The 22,225-nt window shown below is 55.4% G+C and overlaps 1 protein-coding gene across 1 annotated transcript in view; it reads right to left on the bottom strand.

Annotated features, from left to right (window-relative positions):
* The window catches only part of LTBP2 (latent transforming growth factor beta binding protein 2), a 100,702-nt gene that overhangs the window by 17,190 nt on the left and 61,287 nt on the right, over positions 1-22,225 (bottom strand). The window contains exons 9-18 of the mRNA XM_059373746.1: positions 19,039-19,113; positions 15,794-15,916; positions 12,345-12,509; positions 11,913-12,128; positions 10,790-10,809; positions 9,656-9,698; positions 8,799-8,912; positions 6,497-6,625; positions 5,711-5,839; positions 1,296-1,415 (exon numbers count right to left, since the gene is read on the bottom strand). Of these exons, the coding sequence (XP_059229729.1) occupies positions 1,296-1,415; positions 5,711-5,839; positions 6,497-6,625; positions 8,799-8,912; positions 9,656-9,698; positions 10,790-10,809; positions 11,913-12,128; positions 12,345-12,509; positions 15,794-15,916; positions 19,039-19,113 (1,134 nt within the window). The remainder of the gene's footprint in view (positions 1-1,295; positions 1,416-5,710; positions 5,840-6,496; positions 6,626-8,798; positions 8,913-9,655; positions 9,699-10,789; positions 10,810-11,912; positions 12,129-12,344; positions 12,510-15,793; positions 15,917-19,038; positions 19,114-22,225) is intronic.

The following is a 22,225-nucleotide window of genomic DNA, read 5'->3' as shown; positions in this document are numbered from 1 at the left end:
GAGCCTATGCCTATAACGTGGACTGCTTAGTATAAATCTGGTCTTTTTAGTGTCCTGGAATTTTCTTGGTTCATCTCCTTTAGTTTTACTTTTTTTTTTTTAAATGAAAAAAAAATGAAGTCTAATGTCAAGTTTGTCCTGTTGTCGTGCTTAAACGAGGTAATCTATCTATTATAGGTAATCTGTAAGTCCTCACACAGCTAGCTCCTGGCACACAGAAGACACCCACCAAAAAGCAAATTCCCTCACTCTCCATTCTCCTGGAAAATGCCAGGCTTTCTGACTCCATCATGCTCATGAGAACAAAGAGTACATTTTGGCTTTGATTGGGGGCAGGCCAGGGTGTTAACGGGAGAGCACCAAGAGGGAGACATTGAGAGGAGAAGGTGACCCCCGGGGTGCTGCAGAAAGAGAGCCATCTGTCCTCCACTCCCAGCTGGCTCTCCCCTTTGCTAAAACCTTCTAGGACTCTGGACTTGGCTTCCTGGTAATGTCACTGGAAAGGGGGACACCTCCCTTCACAAGGTATTCAGCTCCAGGACCCTGTGAAACCAGGCCAAGTGCTGGCCAGGTAAAACCTGGAGGCTGGTAGGTGGCTAGTCCTAAACTTGGGTCAAGGGCAGGATTTCTTTCCAGAGGGAACCTTGCCTTACCCCGCTTCCTTCCTGTCTCAGCCAGTCTTAGCATCTAGCGCAGGCCTCCTGCAAGCCTCGCACACCCCAGCCTGGCAAGGAGGGGGCGGTGCTGCCAGGAGCTGGCGGGATAGTAGCAGCTTCCAGCCAGCCTGGGAGGAGCCCACACAGCAATGTCGCGGCCGCCTTTCAGCAGGGCCCGGGAAACAACCCAAAGATCAGGGCTCATGCATTCATTCTTCACTCACTCACTCGTTCAGCTGGCATTTGCTAACATTTATCCATCACAGCACATTCCTCCAGTGTCTGCACGTGAGTCTTCTAAGGATGGGGTCCAAGCCCGAGGAGCTCACAGCCTAACCAGCTTTAGCAAGTGGGCCCTGGTCAAGTCCCCAAGCTCCTCCCAGAGAGACCAGCGTCTCCTCCATCATACAGGAGAGCGGTGTGGCTCAGGCGAGGGCTGTTCCCGGGGTCTCACGTATGTAATGTTGCTTGAGCTCCCCTGCTTTGGGAGGCAGATGGGACACCATCACGGAGGGGATGGAAGGCCTCGCGAGGTCCGAGGCAGAGACAAGCTGGAAGGCGGGGTGGGGGCAGCTAGCACCTGGGAAGGACCGAGAGGTGGTGGGGCCGCTGGCTGTGCTCCCTGATCTCATTTCTTACCTTGACAGTGTCCCTTCCTGACCATGATGTAGCCCTGGTCACACTGGCAGTGGTACGAGCCCTCCGTGTTGGTGCACCGTCCCCCGTGGCACACCCCAGGCTGCTCACACTCGTCTATGTCTGTGAACACACAGGGAAGTCGTGAGTTGGGCCAGCCCTGCAGGGAGTCCTGGGGCATCGCTCGGGAACACAAGGACACCATGCTGAGGCCCCTGGGAAATGCACCCCATCCCAGGATGACGGGGGTGGGGGTGGGGGTGGGTGGCAAGTCTGAGACTGATCTGGCTCAGGCCTCTGTAAACCCCTGAGGGCCTTTCTCCCCGCGGACGCTACTTTGGGGAGCCTTGGGGACCCTCAAAGCTGTATCCTCACCCTGAGACAGGGGCTACTTTTGAGGTCAGATGGCATGATCTGAGGCCAATAAAATCCTCTTCCTGACCCCCGTTCATCCTCCAGAGGCCTGCTCCTGGGGTTCCTAGGGGCCTTCTGGAAGTTAGGGCTTTATGAGCCAGAGAGGAGCATCTCAGGCAGCTGCGGATCCTGTGAAGCTGTTTACGCCATCATCCCGCAGTGTCCTTGTGCCCCACAGCGGCTCAAAAGCCCAACCTGGGTCATGGCACCTCCCTGCCTATGCCCTACCGGGGTTTCCTGCTGTTTCTGCCTGGCTCCCAAGGCATCTGCCACCTAGCCCCAGGTTCGCTGCCTTTGCTGATCCCCACCAGTCCGGCCACCGAGCCCTCGTTCACACAGACGACCCCATGTGGGGTACTTTTCTTCGCCTCAGTGGTCAGCAGTCCTACTCCCATTTCAAGCACTGGTTCAACTGATCACCTCCAGGTGGCTTTGGCCACTCCCCATTCCTTGCCCCCACATCATATCAATGGAGAATCTACCTTAGCCTCCCACCTCCCCAGGCACTGGTTCAAACTCTCCTCCGGGCCCCTGTGCAGATTAAATGAGATAATCCTAGTGGGGGGCCTAGCTGAGTGGCACGAGGTAAGCACTGAAGAAATGTTAGCTATTACTACTCTGGCATTAAACCCACCCTATAAATCTGATCTCCTAGGCCTAGCATGTGAGATCTTTCATGATCTGGCCCCTGTCTGCTCCACCCACTTTGGCCCCATGTCCCAGCCTCAGCCACACAGGACCCGCTTCTGAGCTTGGGCGTGTGATACTCTTTTGCCCTGAGTGGCTTCCTGCCCCTGGGGTTGGCTCTCTCCAGCTCTTCTCTTAGGAGAGGTTGACCTCTCCCCGCCAACCCCATATGCCTTTTCCCAGGGTTCCCTTAGGACCCAGCTATTATAGTAACTGTTCATTTACTTGATTTTTTCTCCCCAAGTGCTGAGACTGTCCCTCATTATCCTAATGTCTCCAGTTCAGAACCCCCCAAAGTGCTTGTTGCGTGAATGGAAAACTAACCATGTGGTTATGGACAGTGTTTTTTATCTGAGCAGTACTTTGTAACACTGCAGTGCCCAGCAGACTCCCCGGCAGAAGGTGTAACCCCCCTGCCCCAGGCCCGAGACTGGAGACTCTGCCCCAGCAGCACCGGAACCTGCATCTGAATCACTCTCTAGGCATTTCTGAAAGAACTAGCCCTCTCTCTGAGAAGCTGTAGTCCCAGTGGGCGAGGAAAGGGAACTCAGAGCCAGAGCCACATGTGGGCCCTCGATGAAGAACTTGGACGGGGGATGAGGCTGAGAAAACAGACTTGCTTTCTGGAGAAATATGGTCAGGGGAACAGAAGAAAACAGAGCTTAGGGCCCATAGGAAGATGGACACCAGATGGATTCAAACAGACTATAAAAGGTGAAACTCTAACTTCAGTGGAAGAATGTGCAGAAAGAAGACGCTTGGGTGGCTCAGTGGGTTAAACCTCTGCCTTCAGCTCAGGTCATGATCTCAGAGTCCTGGGATCGAGCCCTGCATCGGGCTCTCTGCTCAGCAGTGAGTCTGCTTCCCTCTCTCTCTCTGCCTGCCTCTCTGCTTACATGTGATCTTCCTCTGTCAAATAAATAAATAAAATGTAAAAGAAAAAAAAGTGTAGAAGGAGATCTTTGTAGCTTACAGTTTGGAAAGGACTTCTTAACTCAAGCCCCAAAAGTATAAGAAATAAGGCAAAAAGGTTAATTTCAACACATGAAAATTAAGGATTTCTCTTTAAAAAGGACCTGTGGGTAAGGTTGTGGAAGGGGGCGAAATGAGAGACTCGGAATATCTACATCCAGGCAAGTGTCTGTGATGTGTAAGGGACTCCCAAGGTGTCACAAGTAAAACCAGCAACTGCTGAAAAACTGAGCAAAAAATAGGGAAGATCAAGAAACTCAATGCCTAACGTATTAAGATATGCTCACACTTACTGGTAAAGTAAATGTTTTTAAAAATATCTAATGTTCAAATAATTTATATTGGTCCATTACTTATATTAATTTTAATTCCAGAAATGGTTATAATTTTTATTAATTAATTATATAAGTTAATGAAATTATTCACACATAATTAAATAATGAGCTACTGCTTTATAAGATTGGCAGAATTTAGCAAGTGGGTGTTATCCTGAGTAGGGGCCCAGTAAGTAGCAACCGAGCCCCCCTGGGAGAGGCAAGAGCAGCTACCTGGGGCTCCCTCCCTAGCTGCTGGGGCCAGCAGAGACAACCTGCCCCGGTGACCCCACTCCCTGAAGCAGCCACTGCTTGTCCCCAGCCTGGTGCCCCAGGCGGGGCCTCTGGCCTCCAACACCTGCCATGCAACAAAGCCCAGAGAAGCCCCCTTGTCCCCAGCCTCTCCCCTCACAACCCCCATGCTGTTCCGAGCTGCGCTGCTGAGTCACGTCCCAGAAAGCCTGCTCGTGCTCTGGCCACCCTCTGCTTACAGACCTCTCCTTCCGCTCACTGCCTGCAGGACGGTGTCCGAACACTTTAGCCAGGTACCCCCGGCTTCACCTAGAGGCTCGGCCCCTGTCCTTTCCTCCTCAGACCCCACGCTCTAGTCACACTGGATTGATCATTATTCCCACTCTGCGCTCTGGTGAAACGGTTTCCTTTCCGGGGATACCCTGCTTCCTCCTTTCCTTCCCAGCGCGTGGAAGGGAGCGCGTTGGAAGCCTACCACGCTTTGGGGCCAGAATGACTTTGATTCTGTTTCTAGCTCTGCTCCAGCTAGCTATGAGGTCCCGGGGATTTGGACTTCAGCACTCTGAGCCTTGGTTTACTGACCTATAAAATGGGGTAAGGCTGTCTACCGCCCAGGGGTGAGCTGATGAGCTTGATGGGAGGAAGGGTTTAGGACAGTGTCTGCATTCTGAAGCGCTCATGAAATGCTGCCTGGGACCCTCCCCGCCCCAGCCCCAATGATCCCTCAGCGAACCCGACTGCACCTTCCACAGAGAACCAGTGGCTTCCTCACCTGGATCCCGCGCACCACACGCTCGCTCACACCCAACTCACTGCAGGAGCCCAGAGCTCACATGGAGCCTGGCTCGCACGTGCTTAACACTTGGTGCCAGTGAAGGTCATGTGAAATTCTCCCACTCTGATTAAGTTAGCTGGTTTTCGCCTCTATTCCCCTTTTCTCCATCAGGGCACCTGCACGGCCTTGGTCTCTGCAGACCGGATCTTCAGGGGATTAGGACCTGGGGGCTATGGTCATGAGAGGACGCCCAACTTCCAGATCTCCAGGAGGGAGCTGTGAGGGAGTGCTGGGCTGCCCCATTGGAACCAGCCACGCGAGCCTCAAGGACAGCAGTGCCATCCTCCGGGTGAGGCTTCCCTCTGTGCATAACCTCTGGGCACTGCTTGAAAAGCGCTGCTTCATACCTCTGTGAGCTCAGTCATAAAAATGTACGCGGAGGCTGTGTATCTCAGCACAAGTGCTGGATATTCAAGGGTTTGGGCTGGAAGCCACTTTGCCAAGGGCCCTGAGCAGGGGGCTGCGCCTCCCCAGGGAAGCATGAAGACTTCCAGGCTCTCTGAGCTGCGGGAAACCCTCTTGCAAAGGCACTCCCGCTCCCCCGTCTGCCAGGAGTCCCAGCTGATGTCCTCACACTTAACCCTCCTGACCCAAAATGGAAGCAGCTCCTAGTCACTCAGAATTCGGGGACTAGACTTTTAGTTTTCATCTCCAGCCATGTTCCCTGACCCTCTCACACTCTAAGCTCCAGCCACACCTCCTTGGGGCCTTGGTGAGTGTTGCTGTCTTTCAGGTTTGAACCTCTCCTTCCGGTCTGGTCTCAGCATAGGGGTCGGCTTCCACTCGGGTCCAGGTCAGAGCCCTGACTCTCCGTTCTCACAGCCCCTGAGCTCCACACACTGCAGTGCAGTAGCTGGGTGCTGTGAATGCCCAGACCCTCTTCCCCCTCAACACTCTGCATGGTGTCCTGGGCCCATCCCAGGGACGCAGGCAGGCTCGCTTACCTTGGCACTCCTGCGTGGTCCCCGAAGTGGCCAGCGTGTAGCCAGGGTAGCAGAAGCAGGAGTAGGAACCCACTCGGTTGACGCAGCGCCCTCTTCCCGCGCAGGGGTCCTTCAGACACTCATTGTCATCTGAGCAGAGGAAGGTGGGGAGGGAGGTCAGGGGGACCTTTCTTTGGGCACCTGTCATCAACCTGCCCATGCTAGGAGCTGGACTGGGGATGGTGCTGTGGGTCAGGGAGGGGATGAGGGAGGACAAGAGGCCGTGGAGATGAAAAATCTCTAAGGCTGGGGTCACCAAGTCTGCCCATAGGGCCCACTCAGGCACCAAGGGCCTGGGGCAGTGGCCCAGCACTTCCTTCCTGCCCCATGCCGCCCTCCCCCAGTGACCCCCTGATCACTTCCTGTCCTTCAAGGCACAGTGGATGTTTCTTTCTTGTGTCAAATTCTTGAGGGGTGGGGATTGGTGGAGACATTTCCAACTAGGGTAGGCCTTGGTCTGCTGTGTAGGCAACAAGATGGCTTGTGGTGGGGGCAGGGGGTGGTTGCTGATCTCAGAGGTGATGGCTCCAGGCCCTGGTCAATGGGGGCTTCCTACTCTCTTGGAGTCCTGGAGACTCATCAGACAGTGCTCCCAGAGACTTGTTCCCCCACAATTAAGATAGTTTTTGTCTGCAGGGCTAGTACTCTTCTTAAACTCTTTGACCACACAGCACCGCTTGGACCTTCTGCTAGAGGCTCGACTCTGTCCCCCACCCCTGAGTGGGCCCAGGGTGACCCAGGGCATACCCGTGCAGTAGGCCTGGCTGGGGTGCAGCTGGTAGCCGGGGCTGCAAATGCATCTGTATCCATCTGGGAGGTTCACGCAGGTGCCGGGCCCACAGATGTTGGTGGCTCCAGCAGCACATCTGTCGATGCCTGTGGGAGGCAGAGCAAAGCAGAGTTATGGTGGGGGTGAGGACAGACAAAGGCTGCGGAGTAGGATGGGGAGACTGTGAGGGCAGGGCACAGGGGCCTCCGAGGACTCCCAGAAGCCTTGCTCCATTCCTGGCTGGACCCTCCCATATCCTTGTTAGCATGGCCTTGTGTAAAACCCCATAGCACTCCTCCCAGGACCCCGAGTCCCAGGATGGATCTCACAGTAGTGTATCCCTTTGACTGAGACCCAGTGGGCTCCCCTGGCCCATGTCCCAGCAAAGGGTCTCCCCTGCTGAGGCCCCCAGCCTGCCCTCTCCCTGAATAAGGGCATGGCTCTCGCCCACAATCCCCAGAGCTTCCCTTCCCCCAGACAGATAGAGCTGGTAAGTAGGGTGTTGAGGGACACCTGCCAGAGGGAGAAAGGAGAGGGGGTGCTGGGGCCAACTGAGCAGGGCCTTGAATGCCATGTTGAGACAGGGGGTCCTGCAAGGTGGGGTACGATCGGAGCTATCTCAGAAAGACCATGCATCTTGCCATGCTCAGAAAGGCAGCAAAAGGCCGATGGACTGGGCGGGGAGGCGCAGGGGGCTCTTCGAAACCCACTGAAATAATTCAAACAGGGGCTGCCCTGGGTGGTGGTTATGGGGTAAAAAGTGGGGAGACATGCTGAGTTCAGGAATAGTTTGTCGACTTGCCCAGACTCAGCACTGAGACAGCATAAAGGCTAGCTTTTTTGAACTGTGGACTCAATACTAGAAAAGTGCCTGGCGCGTAGAGTGTGCTGACTGGACATGTGACCAAATGCATGAGAGGCACTGGCAGCCTTGTGTCTGCCCTGAGGTCTCTGACGTAAGCCCACCCGCCCAGGGCCCCCCACCCTGCCCCACAGCACGAGGTACCTCCGGAGACCCAAGGGAGGGGACGAGGCCTGTGTTGGTCCACAGCAGGGCCTCACAGCCTTTGCTAAATGGGCCTGTTTGCAAGGTTACCCTGTCCCTGGCCTGGCTCCAAGTTTGCATCAGTGCAGGGGCCTTGTGGGGACCCCCTGCCTGGTTCTAAATATCTTCCCAGAAGGGTAAGATTGGGGGAAAGCAGGGGAGAAGGAGGATTAAGCTGTGGATGGTGACTGTGAGGGAGGGGTCTGTCCCCCACCCATGATGCTGAGAGCTGCTGTGGGCTTTTCTTCCTGCTCCTCAGCCCGGTCCCTGCCTCCAGACCCATTTTCCTTGTCAGAGAATCCTCAAGGGAGCTCCTGAACCCAGCACCTCTTGCCTGCCCAGCAGAGGGGGACAAGGACCATCCCTGGAGCAGTGCACTAAGCACAGAGAGAGAAAGGGGGCCTGGGAAAGGACAGCAGGACACCCTGGTTCAGCCCTGGGAGGGCCAGCCCCTTTCTCCACCCCGCACTCTCTAGACTGTTCTACCAGGCTGCAGGGACTCTCTCTTTGCCGGAAGAAATCCAGAGGTACCCCTCTCCCCTGAGGTGAGCTGAGTCTGCGAAGTCAGCCAGCCCCCAGCGAGGGCACACATGAGGGCATGCACACATGAGGGCACACACACGTGGGCACGCACACGTGAGGGCACACACACGTGAGCACACACGTGCACAGGGAGCCGCTGTGGCATCACCCTCTTGGCTCCTCTCGAACCAAGTCCCCAAACAATGAGCCTTTGAGGAGGGCACATTCCAGAGCAAGGTGGATTTGCCAGGCATTGCCCCCACGCCGCACGCCCTCACCATCGTGGCCGGCGGAGAGGGGAACCCGGGCCCCAGACAGTTAAACAACCTTGACAACAGAACCGCTTTCCTTCCTGAAAGCCGAGGAGGAAAGCAGGAGGCTGCCCGCTGCCAGGGCTCTCCGCTGACTCAAGGTCAATGCCCCAGGGGAGCCAGGCTCCCGGAGGCTCCTTGCACTGCCCTTCCTCCTGGGGGGGGGGGGCAGAAGCTCCTAGAAAGCCCAGGAGGAAGAGGTGCCCCCAAGCCCTCCCTTCTCTTTCTCCTCCCCTGCTTGACTGGTGCTCCTGACAGGACTCCTGGGTTCCCGAGGGCACCCCGTGAGATGAAGCCAGGGCCATTGAGCCTGAGCAGGAGTTCACCAGAGGCCGTGTCTCTGTGGGCGAGGCCCTGGAGCTGGCTCTGCCCGGCCGCCCCCCACCAGGCAACTGCAGGTACCTGAGGGGCCCAGGGCCGCCAGCCCCTCGGCGGTGGTGGTCACGTGCTCTTCTTCCTGGTGGTCTGGAACCCCCTGGCCAGGAAGGGGTGGCGTTGGTCTTTCTACAGCATCTCCTGCAGGGGGAGGGGGTGGGGAGGGGAGAGCAGCTGGGCCACGGCCCCACCTGCCTTCCCATCCCCCGACAGCATTCCCTCCAGAGACACTGGCAGGGTCCCTTCCCTCCTCCTGGCCTTCCGACGGCAGAACCAGGCATGGAGTCTAGGGCAGCTCAGCCCTGCAGCCTCCTGGGCTGCTGAAACTTAGCCCGGTTCCAGATGCAGTCAGAGAATCGGAGAGCTCTAATGGGACCCCGAGCACATCTAGTCTCAGCTTCCGTTTTGCGGGCCATGAGACAGGTTTGTGACAGAAATGGCCAGTGATTCAGAGCCAAACAGCTCGGTGGACACAGAGCCCCTGGGCAGTGCCCTGTCCCCAACTCCAGTGACCCTCAGCAAGCTGGGGTCTGCAGAGCTCGAGCCATTTCCCAGAGGATGTCGGGACATGGGGGAAGGGCTCTGGGGACCTGCTGGGCCCCTGTTTAGCCTGCAATTCTGCTTTGGTCTCCTTTATACAAGTGGCACCATGAAATGCAGAAAGGGTGCTGTGGCTGGGGAAATATTTGCAAAACAGCTCATTGTCTTTCACGGACCTTGCTGCCCCTTGGGTGGATAGAGCGCCCCCCCAAAAAAGCACTCACATGTCACCCATCCACAACCTCATCAGATCCGAGCCCCGTGTATCAGCCCACGACACAAACTCTGTGGTGTGTCTTTCCCTCCCTTCTGTTTTCGGGGAGCCACTAGGGGCAGGGACTCACCTGGGACCCAGGCAGGTACTTGGGTAGTAGTGCTGGTTGTGACCTGTGCAGACAGAGAAGGTCACTGTTGGTTCCTTGGTGCCCCCACCGTGACATGCTTTCTCCCACCACACTCACCCCTGCTTGCTCACTTTCTCATTCCTTCTAGCTCTCAATGAGTTCTTCCTCTGTGCTGGGCACGTTGCCAGCACTTTATGTCCCTGGTCTTAACTAATCTGTTCAACTAGCCTAGGACAGTAGGTTGTAACGATTAAGGGAGCCGATGTCTGCGCAGTGTCACATCAGCAATGCTTGACGATCGTCCCAATGCCATGAGCCCAGATAAAGCAACAGAAACCTGAGGTTCACTAGCTTCCCCAGGGTCACAGGACAAGGGTGGTGAGGCTGAGACCCTAGGCCATACCTCGCGTCCCTCACCACAGCCCGCAGCCAGTGGTGGTGACCAAGAGGAGAGAAGGGGCAGAGGATGACAGAGGGTCAGGGTCACGCTGGGGGCGGTGAGGACATGGACAGAGGATCTGGTTTGGGAGGACAGCACATGATTCCCCAGGGAGAGAAGCAGCTCCCTGGAGAAACCATGTTTGGGGACAGTCAGGTCTGCAGGTAGGAGCGGCAGGGGACAGGGTAGGGATTGGCAGACGGGTGAGGGAAGAAGCAGGTTCACTCTTCCAGAATGTTTTTCTAAGAGGACATTCGGTTCTTTACAGGGGAATCCTGGGCACAGGGAAGGGCGTGGAGTGCTTTGAGACCATCCACAGCCGTTTCCACTTCCCCCGCAAGCCACCCGCACAGGAGATCTTGAGGTGTAAGCAAGTCATGCTCCGGAAGTACGGAATCCAGAATTAATCTGGAACCAGTTCTATCTAGATCTTATCTGCAGAGCTGGGACTAACGGGACGTGTTCTTACCTCCTTTCTGAAGGGGACCCCCGAGAGAATACTTGTACAAGAGCTGTTCTTACTTCCCTTAGGGTAAAACCAGGTCTCTGGATGGACCCGCCCACTCCAGCATCCCCGTACATAATCCATCTGTCTCCCTTTCCTCTTTCAGGAGACAGTGCCCTGCCGCGTCAGTGGGGACCCTCTCCCACTCCCTGCCATGCTTGCCCAGCCCCTGCTGGGAGGATACACTCACCTGGCCAGCCTGAGAGTCTCCTGGGAAGGAAAGGTGAGAGCATGAGCTCAGGGAGGAGCCTGGCTGCCTTCTCCCCTCCACCCATGGCCAGGGTTTGTTCAGTCTCTGATGTCCTGAACTCTGTCCCAAGAGGTCAGCCGTGGAGAGAGTGCAGAATCTTTTAACCTGCTTCTGCCCCTCCCGCCCTGCCGGGACTGGCCACCAAAGATCCCCAAATGCCAGGTCTGGAGGGCCTACAAGGTGCCTTCACCGGTGAGAGGAAATCTCCAGCCTTTCTCTAAGGCCTCAGGGAGAAGTCCCGCCCCTTCCAGGGCCAGTCCGCCCATCAGTCCTAGCTGTAACCCTCCTCTTTGCTCTGCCACCTCCTCCCTCTCAAGCCTCCCAGTAAAGCCTCCGCCCCTTGCCCTGGGCTATAGCCCCAGGGAACCATTCTAGAAAGAGAGGAGCTGCTCCTGGTCTGGCGGGGCTCCAGTTCCCATGACCACTGGGGCTCTGTCCTGACTTCCCTGTCTGTTTGTTCCAGATTCGCAGGGCAATTTTGGCCATCACATAGCTCTCCTGGTCTTAGTATATCCTTGGCCTCCTGCACTGTGGGCTACCGGAACCTGGGTGTGATTTCAGTATGGTTTTTTGGGGGGCCCCGCCAGGGGCACCTTGGCCTTGTCTTTCTGGCCCAAGCCTCCTGGGCCTCTGGTCATTGAGCTGGAGTTGGTGCCCCGACTCTAAGGCCAGGAGGGGATCTACAGCCTTGGACTCCCCAGGATCTCCCTGCCAGCTCTCAGGCCTTGCAGCCAGCACTAGCCCAGAAGCAGCAGGGCTGGGGACGGAAAGGCCTGATCAGCTGGAGCTGGGGCTGCCGCTGACATCTCCCACTTCCATTGGCAACGCCTGGGGTGTGGGCCTCTTTGATCCCACACATCAGGGGATGCAGGGGAGGCCTTCCCAGCACGCCAGGCGAGGAGGTTCCTGGGACCGGGAGCTACTGCTCTAAACTCCCTCTCTGAATGCTCCATAGCTGGGAAGCCAGGTGCCCACCAGGATAAATACCCAGAAACTCTTGGGGGGTTGGGACGGGGGGGGGGGAGCAGGGGAACACCTCAGGCCCCTCCCGCAGCCCAGATACCCTTGTCAGGGACAGTCTTGGCCTCCAGCCAGGTGTCAGTGACGGCCCGAAGCTGCTGCCTCCCCTCGGACCCAGGCACGGTCCCGAAGCTCTTCAGCGGGTGCTCCCTGGAGGGCCTGGCCAGCTCCTCCTCCTCCGCCTTTCTCATGGCCAGGCGGACATGTGAGCTCGAGTAGGTGTAGCCCTGGCCAGCAGGGCAGATCTCCCCAAAGGCCTCTGCAAGGTCAAGGGTCAAAGGACAAGCTGAGGGGCACAGTTCCCGAGGGAACCCAGGGCCCTCCCTTTCCTCCGTTCAGGGGGACAAACAATTGTTGCAGTGAGGGAGGAGGGACCCAGGTTGGGGTGAGGAGTTGAGCAAGAGGGAGGGAAGACTAAGAGTCTGGCTTGGAGGAAGCCCTTGGGGGCCAGAGCTGTGCTGGGACGGAGGCTTACCTGTGCCGGGCAGGGGGCATCTCTCACACTGGCTGCCCCAAGCTTTGCCCACCCGGCTGCAGCAGCAGATCTGCTTGGTGATGCTCTGGGCCAAAGGCAGGGCGCAGGTGCCAGGCCCCACCGACCGGTAGCACAGCCCCTGCTGCATGGAGATGGCCTTGTCGGCTGCAACAGACACGGCAGGGGGGTGGGCAGGGGGCCGGCCTCGAGGAAGCGCAGGGAGGAGAGGGGCAGTGGGTGGGAGCGGCTGCTGGCAGTGCACACCCGGCTGGCCTGGCCCGAGTCTCAGGCTGCAGCTCTGGGCCGTGGAAATGCTCAAAAGAATGTGGGGAGGAATGGCCACAGGTAGAAGGCTTCGGGATCTCCTTGTGCTAACCTACTGGATGGGCCCCTTGACTCTCCACCTCCCGTGGAAAGCCCAAGGGCAGGAAATGGGAACATGCCGGCTTGTCTCCAGGTGCTGGGTTTACAAGCATTTACAAAAGCCTGCCACTGGCCTGGCAGCCGTGCTGTGTGCTCTATAGAGGGCCACAGTCTCCCTGGGACGATGAGACAAGGTGAGAGCTGAAGGCCTGATGGGAAGCTTTGAGGACAGGGACCTTATTTTGGCCATCTCTGTAGCGCAGCAACCTGGGCAGTGTCTGGGGCTTGGGACGCTCAGTAATGCTCGCTGGACCCACGTGCATGAATCAAAATGCTGTGGGCCACCGAGAGTGAGAGCTATGCTGGGTTTAGGTGGTAACAATACTACCACCATTGTCCCCCTTCTTGTCCTTTGAAAGTGAGTAGTGAAGACTGTCCTCTTGTATATTATCTCAGTGGAGGGTGAAGAGCTCACGCCACATGGAAACAGACCAGATTCCTTGTTGGGCCAGACGAGGGGCTGAGGGATGTGTGGAGAGGACAACACTCAAAGCTAAGCAGTCGATGACCCTGGGGAAGTTCAGGTCAGGACCCAGGACTCAGCAGGCCAAGTTCAAATCCCTGCTCCAAGATCAGCCACATGACCTCCCTGGGATTTACCGTCTTCATGCATCAAATAAGAATGATGATAATGCCATGGGGAGGAGACACGTGTTTCTTTCTGCTCGGCATCCACACCCCTGTGTTCTGGTGAAAGCACCCTGGTTTTCCTATGGCATCTACCCTGTCTACCATTCTGTCCATGTGGAGTGGAGGCTGACCCTATTTCCTAGCTGAAAGAGTCTATACCCCTGGTCATAGCGAGTGGGTCAGGGATGGGCACTTGACCAAGTGGACCCAATGCTAATAATCAGCTTTGGGACTTTCCCTGGATTATTACAAAAAAGATACTTTTTATTTCTCTATTTTTAAATTGGAGTTTGCAGGACTGGGAGATGTAGGCCTACTGTCTGGTGGCCACCTTTGACGGAATTATGAGATCAATACAAAGGAAGCAGAGCACGGGGCATCCCAAAGACACTGTGTGTGCCTGGATCCAACCAAGCCTGAGGCATACCCACCCCTCGACTTCCTAGTTGTGTGGACCAAGGAATTATTTTTGCTTACAGTGGTTTGAGTTGGGGTTCTGTCATCTGTAGCCCAAAGGCCCCTGACTAATATACTTAAAAAAAAAAAAGTTTGTTTGTTTGTTTAAGTAATCTCTACACCCAAAGTGGGGCTCAAACTAATGACCCTGAGATCAAGAGTTATATGCTCCACCAACGGAGCCGGCCAGGTCCCCCCTGACTAATAATATACTTTCTTCACGATGATGGAGGTAAAAGTGCCTTGTCAAAGATCGTGATCAGTTATTGGTCAGTCCATGAGCCTAGGTCTCCAGGTATAATCTCTGCTCTCAGCAGCCACTTCCCTTGGGACACTGTAGGAAATGGCTCGGTCCCCTTGAGCCCCAGGGTGGAGGTGACCTGGCTGAGAGTATCAGGAGGCTGCCCCAGCCCAGAGGGGGGTGGCCCTTGCAGACCAGCTCTGGTCAGCTGGTAGGGAAGAGGGCAGAGCTCAGAAAGGAAGCGCAGTGGGGAACAGCAAGGAGGGAGACAAAATAAAGAACACCCGAGGGCCGCTTCTGCCTCCTGTATTAAGTTAGCATCTCTTTCTGGCGCTAATAAGTAAAAGTCACCTTAGGAGTTAAAATTGTCTGTCCGAGAAAGCAATCTAAAGTGGGGATGGGGGTGCCTGGGTGGCTCAGTGGGTTAAGCCGCTGCCTTCGGCTCAGGTCATGATCTCAGGGTCCTGGGATCGAGTCCCGCATCAGGCTCTCTGCTCAGCAAGGAGCCTGCTTCTCCCTCTCTCTCTCTCTCTGCCTGCCTCTGTGCCTACTTGTGATCTCTCTCTGTCAAATAAATAAATAAAATCTTAAAAAAATAATAAAAAAAATAAAGTGGGGGTGGGATGAGGAGAGGGAGGGCTGTACGTCCCTGAAGGCATCGGTCACATGTCCCTGTCTCCATGAAGTCTCCCCGAGAGCCCTCGGATGCACTCTCCCCACTCTGGCCTCTTACTGTCTCCTCTCCCTGGACACATGGACTGGGTCCCGTCTCATCCTTCCTGTCACAAGGGATGCTCCTTCTGGGTGGCGCTGGAGTCTTGCTCGTCCTGTGGCCTCCCCAGACCTAGTTACCTGGTGGTTTGTGGACTGAGGGCCTGGCTAGCCTCGGGGAGCTCTGCAGAGCTGGGGAGCAACCTGACCTGGGCTGCCCCGTCACAGATGCCAGTCAGGACTGGTTTTATTCAGTTCTGGTCAGGCCTCCTTGCCCAAGGAGAGCCGTCTGGGCTGTGGCGTCAGCTCTGCTCTTTGGGGGTGCTCCCAGCCGGGGCCTCTTCCAGAGGGAAACCACAGAGGCTGCTGGAAACAGCTTCCTGGGGGTACACACATGCACACACACAGGCACACAGTGTGTGTGCACACACACACAGACACGGTGCTCATATGACCAGAGACACGTGTGTATTCATGGATGCGGACACATTCAGAGCCACGAGGGACCCCGGGTTTGTGGAAAGGCCTGGGGGCCAGGGGGCAGCGTCGGACGTGCCACAGACAGGCCCTTTCAGGAAGGCCTGTCCGCAGTTCCGTGATCAGGCTGCCAGACTCAGGCCCGGAAGAGGCAGCCACGGCTTGGCCTGACATTGCAGCAAGTACAACAATCTCCCCAAGGTAATGAGGCCGCAGAGGGAACAGAACGGATTAGGGAAAAAACAGAAGTAGAAAATCCCAAACTGCAAAGCCCCCAAAGACAGGCCAAAAACCCAAACCGAAGTGCTAGCTGTCTCCTCTCCAACAGGGGGGTTTGGTTTTTATACACTGGGTACACTGTATACTCTACACTTTGTACTGGGTTGAGACACAGACCCTGGTCTGGGGATGGGGCCTGGGGGAAATGACTGCTCTGGGCCTGGCCGGCGGACCCTGAGGATCCCATCTCGCCTCCCAGTGTCCCCCACCTCCGGTCCCCGCCGACACTTACATACACAGCGGCTCCTGGATGGGTCCAGCATGAGGCCAGGCCCGCAGGTGCACAGGTAGCTGCCTCTGGTGTTCACGCACTCCGAGTCCTTGCACACACCCAGGCTCAGGCACTCGTTGATATCTGCGGGGTTGGAGGAGGTGAGGGAGAGCCTGCTCCCCCCACCCAGGCCTTGGGGAGGGGAGGGCCCAAGGTATAGAACTTCCCAAAGGGACAACAATAAGAGAGCTGCCATCTATTAAGTGTGGTCCCACTCTCCGTGCCTCAGTTTCCTCATTCATAAAATGGGGACTTTTTATTTGTAACTACCAGATGGTCTTGTTAGGAGAAGAAGACAAGACGATAATTGCAAATCACTTAATTCCGCTCACTGGTAATAATGATGGTAATGTCAAGAGCTACTGTTTCTTGAGTGCCTATCACCGGCCAGGCACCATACCACGTGCGGGGCACGTGGTACCTCGTTGGGTTCTTACCGACAACTTTATCAAGCAGGTCCCCGTGGCTTCATTTTATAGATGAGGAAACAGGGTCCAGGAGTAACTTGCCCAAAGTCGCTCAGCTAGTGAGGGGCGTGCGGGGGTGCAAACGGGGGGAGCAGATAAGGAGACACTTTGGGTTGGAGTGGGGAGAACCATGTGCTCCGTCCTTCCTCCTCAGACTTCCTGGAGGGCCTCTGCAGCCTCTCCCCTGGACCCCAGATCTCGGGACCATGTCCACTGTGAGCAGTGGGCTCGAGGGAGCCCGGCAAGGACGGGAGGCAGGAGGGTGGAGGCAAGCGCGGAGGGCCAGAGGGTCTGGAGGGCATGTTTCCAGGAGGCCGAGAAGCCTTGGGCAGGCCACACACAGCCTCCGAGACCAATGGATGCTTGTGCTGTTCTTCAAACAAGGGAGTGACATTGGCATCCTTTGTGATCTCAAAAGCATTTCCTTCTTCCTGCCAAGGGGAAATCTCAACCCTCACATTCTAAGCTCCTGAAAGTCTTGGTGATGGTGCCTTTGCGGATGATGGTGAGGGGGGAAGATTTGGGATTTGGGAGGAGCCCCCCACCTCCAGGGCCAGGACACTAGACACAGCGACCCCGTCACCAGAGTCACCCGCTCACCCATAGGCTTCAGGGAAAGTGGCCCTGAGCACGGAAAGAAGGGGCTAGAAGATGGCCCAACTGTTCTCTGGCAGGACACCCTGTTGGGAGGGAGGTGCCTGGGGAAATGCCACCGAGCTCTGGGCAGGGGAACAGGCCCATTTGCCTCCGGACTATGGCCAGAGCGCTGGCTCTAAATCTGACTTGCCTCCTGGAGGGGCTCCTAAGCCCTCGCGCGGTATCCAGTGCCCTTCCCCCCATTTCCGCAGAGCCTGTGGGGGCGCAGGCGGCTCTGATGAGGCCCTGGGATGCCTGTGTTGTCTCCTGTGGCCACACAGGCAGTCCTCCCGCTCGCCCAACCCTTCCTTTGCGTGTGCTCCTCCCTCAGCCGGGGGAATGCCTGAATCTCCTTCAGCTGGTCACCTCGAGTCACTCTTCACGCCCCGGTCAGCTGTCACCTGAAGCTCTTCTCCTACCCTCCCGGTCTGGGAAGGGGCGCCCACCATGCCATGCCACGGCACCCAGGGCCTCTTCCTAGCAAGAGCACTTCTCCCATGGTGTGTAATTGCTTAAGCGCCTATATTCACCGGGGGCAGCCATGTTTGTCTGTCGCTGGGTGCTAACACCCAGCCCAACACACGCAGTTCCTGACAACAGCCCCAGCTCGGCCGGTGGCAGGAGAGAAGGATGGAGACAGAGAGGAGGTGACGCATGTGGGTGTAGAGGTGAGCAGGTCCCCTCCCAGATATGGAGACATGGGAAGGGGGGAGGTTTAAAGGGCCGGGGGGGTGCTCCTGGGGGTGGGCCCTTTGGCTTCCTGTATCCCTTGGGGCTCAATGGAGGGAGGACCCAGAGCTCCTTTGAGATCCTGGGAATAACTTTAACCCTGTGCACTGGGAAACCTGCCAGGAGGAGAGGGCCCTAGGGACAGTTTAGATATGAATGGCCCTACTGTCCCATCCAAGAGCAAAACTAAAGACCTCTCCACACCCACCATCCTATCTATTGGGCCTCTTTGCCCCCAGGGGAGTCTGACCTTGGGCTGGGTCAGAGGCTGCCCTTTTGCCTGGTCCAAGCTTTATCCATGGGCCAGAAATCCCCTTTGGGCCTGGCACCCCGCAGGCAGACAGCCTAGCTACCCCAGGACTTCCTCAGATCCCTCTCTCCTGGAGAAGCCTCCGGGGGGAAGGGTGCTTAGGAGGCCATCTGGGTCAATGTCCTGTCTCTAACCCAGCTTCATTTCAAGTAAGCCATATAGACAGCACCGTATCCAGTTGTCCAATGGGGACGCCACCTCAGCTCCCCACTGACCTCTGCCAGCCCCAGGAGCCTCTCCAGGAGAGGCTCTACTCATCTCTCCTACTGCCAGGCCCGCAGCCTACAGGGGCTGCCTGCTCTGAGCCTGAGCTGCTCAGTGGCAGCAGCTGCCCCTCAGTGAGGGTTTCTGGACGCCCCAGTCATCCTGGGCCTACGCACTATCCTCACTGGAATTCCCCATAGTGACAAAGCCGTAGCTGAGCCTGGCTTCCATCCCTCTGTCCCAAGGTGCCTCTGAGCCTTGCCCCTCTGAAATGCAGAGTGTCCAAGACCTCAGTTGGTTAACAGCCTGTCAGCCAGGCCATCCTGGCCAAGGTCCGTGCTTTATGGTCCCCTTTTTCCTCCACCTGTACCTTCCCTCCCCCCGCTCCTGGCTGTGGGAGGTGATTTGTTGGGGGGAGTCCCCAGAGGTCCCCATCAACTCAGGCCGACTAGATCCTGATTCCAAGTCCTCCCATGCCAAGGAGACTGGCCGAGGAGGTGAGGGGATGTGGGGACTGGGACGGCACCCGCACACGCACATGCAGACCCCACAGTTCCAGAGACGCACCTGCCTCAGGTCCAGTGGGGGCAGGTGGAGACCGGAAGAGGGGTGGGCTCAGCTCCCAGGCCCTTTCTGGTTTGCTCTCTCATAATCCCCACAACTTCCTGAGGCCCCTGGAACCAGTAGCCCCAACTCCCAGAAGCCGGGGCTTAGAGGTGCCCAGTGAAGACCACTCAGTGCCACCACTCCTTCTGTCTGGGTGGGGGGTGGGGGAGTGTCCTGGCATCCTCAGGCCTTCATTATCCAACCCCCTCCCTCCCCCCGCCCCAAGCCCAGCTCTGGCCTCGGGTCACCCTTACCTTGGCAGTGAGTGAGATTCAGTCTCTTGTACCCTTGGGGACACTCCAGCTGGCCATTTTCGATCACTGGGGAGGCTGAGGAGTAAAGATAAAGACAGATCTCACTGCAAGGCCCTTGGGCTCCCCGTCACCCATGCTGAACGTGGGGTGCCACCGACTGCATGGCTGTGAGGCCCTGAACCCCCAAGTCATTCCTGTGGGGAGCTGTGCCCCCTTGGCTACAATCCCTTCCCCGGCTCTCACCAGGTTACTCTTAACCCACTTCGTTCCTCCAAGAAACGTCACTCAGCGACTATAGGTCTCGTATATGGTTATAACATGACATACAGAGCAAGTAAATGTTGTACATTCCAGTGGAATGAAACCAGTCTCATATATTTATTTATTTAGTATTTTGGTTTTGAAGTAATTACACCTCTGTAGGAAGTTACAAAAAATAGTGACAGAGAGGTCCCTCGTGCCCGACACCCAGTTTCTGCTCATGGTTCCATTTTCCGTAACTATAGTTGTTTTCTTAGTTTTTAAACAAACAGATGCAACAATTCACAGTCTAGTCCTAAGTTCAGTTCATTTTGCTCCTCGGTTTTACTGCTGCCATAGCTGACAAGTTATCTCAGCTCAAGATGGAAGAAACTCGCAGTCCATGGCCCGTCGTAGAAAACCAGGCTCTTAGGTTTTCACTCCCTCTCACCAACTGTGTGGCGGGTAACTTTCCATCTCCCCCGAGGCTGGCTAGTTGTTCTTAAAAATGTAAAACACATTGGAAAATGCCAGTTGTCAAGTTTTTTAAATGTGCAAATGGACTTGGTTTACAGCAACAAATCCCAACACGATGAAACCGGGAACTGTTTCCAAACAGCCACTTTCAAAAGGCTCTTCCTGTCGCCCAGCCGCTCCCAGCCGCCTGCCCACTGTTAAGGGCAGACCAAACCCACCAGATGTTTGACTCCAGATTGACCAACAAGGAAATAAGGCTCAGATTCTGGGGCCACTTTCGCATCCTACCTTGATTTCACAACATTCCACCGTACTTTAAAGAGGGGAAAAAAATTGTTTGAAAAAGAAAAACCTATTGACTTAAAAACAGGGAAACGTCTCTATTACTTTGGAGAGAGGACTAGCACGTCAGCCTCCTGAGGAATGCTTTGAAGGGTTTTTTCTTTTTCTTTTCTTTCCTTGAAAAGCTCTAGCAGGTAGCAGAGTCCTGACAGCCATCTGTCATCACAGGAAAGAGCAGCAGATGTGGACAGCCATCTGTGTGTGTGTGTGTGTGTGTGTGTGTGTGTGAGTTTTTAAAGAATAGCTCCTCAGGACACCTCAGTGGGTTAAGCGGCTACCTTCAGCTCAGGTCATTATCCCAGGGTCCTGGGATCTAGCCCCACGGGCAGGCTTCTTGCTCAGCAGGGAGCCTGCTTCTCCCTCTGCCTTCTCCGCCTGCCACTTCCACTGCTTGTGCTCCCTCTCTCTCTCTGACAAATAAATAAAATCTTAAAAAAAAAAAAAAAAAAACAGTTCATCTACAAGTCTGACCATTTCTTGGCTAATAGCCAGCAATTCTAAAGGAGTACAGGGATTTGCACAGACACTCTTCTGACACAATGTTCCATTAAGAGCCCATTCTACTTGAAAGGTCTTGTTTCATAAAGTGAACCGCGTGATGAATTCTCTAGAAATCTGTCTTCTGACTTTGCCTTCCTCGTGGCGGCGGCCCGCCTCTGATCATGGGCCGTGGTGACGGGACTTCCTGTGCAGCGCCCCCCACCTCTCAGTCCTCATCTGGATTCCCTTTCACTCCAATAACTCATCGTTATTGAAGAAGTCATTTATTGTTACAAATATACGACTTGTGGTTCATCCTTCCCTTAGCAGTATCTTTACAAGAGGATAGTTCTTCATCTATTTCATTGTTGAAATGGACTCTTGCAAATACCGAGGCATATGTTAGAGAGACCTATGTTTTCATCCAATTGTACGGCAAAGGTTGAACATCTTGGTGTTGTCTAAATGTTTTTCTGATCCAGACGGCTTCGCTCTATCGTCAGCTGCTAGTTCCCAGCACGTTATAGACTTGGGGCAAAGTCTGTTATGTAGACACCATATTCCATACAGCCTTCTTGGTCGTTTAGGTCCTGGCCTCCGTTGTGGGTCACACCTGAGAGGCCCTCATTATTTTTATCTGAGAATTGATTACAGGTCAGGGGAGAAGGGGCAGCGTCACATTTTAAAAGTGATCACTTGCAGTGATGTAATTAGTATTATTTCGAATTCTGTTTCTCTGCAGGAATTTTTTTAGAGTCACTTTTCCACTTGGAGAGGGTTGTTTTCCTTCAAACTTGACAACATGATTGAAAAACCCCATAAGCCGGGCACTGTCGTAGGGGATGCATTCATTCCAGAGACAAACACGAGGAGGTGCCATGTTTTCTTGGAGCCCTGCTCTTCCCTGAGGACACGCCACATGTCAGACGTGACATTTGAGTCTGACATACAGACCAAGTGAGATTGTAAGTTAGTGAGGCTTCTTCATTTTTTTTTAAAGCTTCACTTAAGATTTTTAAGTATTTTTTTAAAAGATTTTATTTATTTATTTGACAGAGAGAGAGAAAGAGAGAGAGCATGAGAGGGGAGAAGGTCAGAGGGAGAAGCAGACTCCCCATGGAGCTGGGAGCTTGATGTGGGACTTGATCCCGGGATCCCCGGAATCATGACCCAAGCCTAAGGCAATTGCTCAACCAACTGAGACACCCAGGAGCCCCTTCATTTTTTTTTTTTTTTTTTTTTTACATTAAAAAAATGTCGGTTGAATTTGTAATACCTTTTCCCTCTATGGACCACAGTCTCACTCCAGCTTTGCCTGTCGTCCCCCCATGGGGAGACTAGGCTCCAGCCTGGCGGGGGTAAATGAGAATTCTGAACATCCTGACGTCGAGATGGAAGGAGGGGGAGTGAGGCTGGGAAAAGGGAGAGAGCCCCCGGCGTGGAGCCTGGGGGCATCCGGTGAGGGCGGGAAGGAGGCAAGAGTGCAGGGACACTGGGGAAACTCAGAAAGCAAGCTGATTCGATGCAGCCTGCAAACATGAGGAGCAGAAGGTGGGAAAGAATAATGGGAGGCTGATGCCAAGGGGCCGACAAGCAGTGACAAGGGAACATCTGGATGGAGTCATGAGGCCCTTGGTTCACATTATCC

Source organism: Mustela nigripes, chromosome 13 (assembly GCF_022355385.1).
Source record: "Mustela nigripes isolate SB6536 chromosome 13, MUSNIG.SB6536, whole genome shotgun sequence".
Taxonomy (NCBI): Eukaryota; Metazoa; Chordata; class Mammalia; order Carnivora; family Mustelidae; genus Mustela; species Mustela nigripes.
This window is presented reverse-complemented; position numbering and strand designations above follow the sequence as displayed.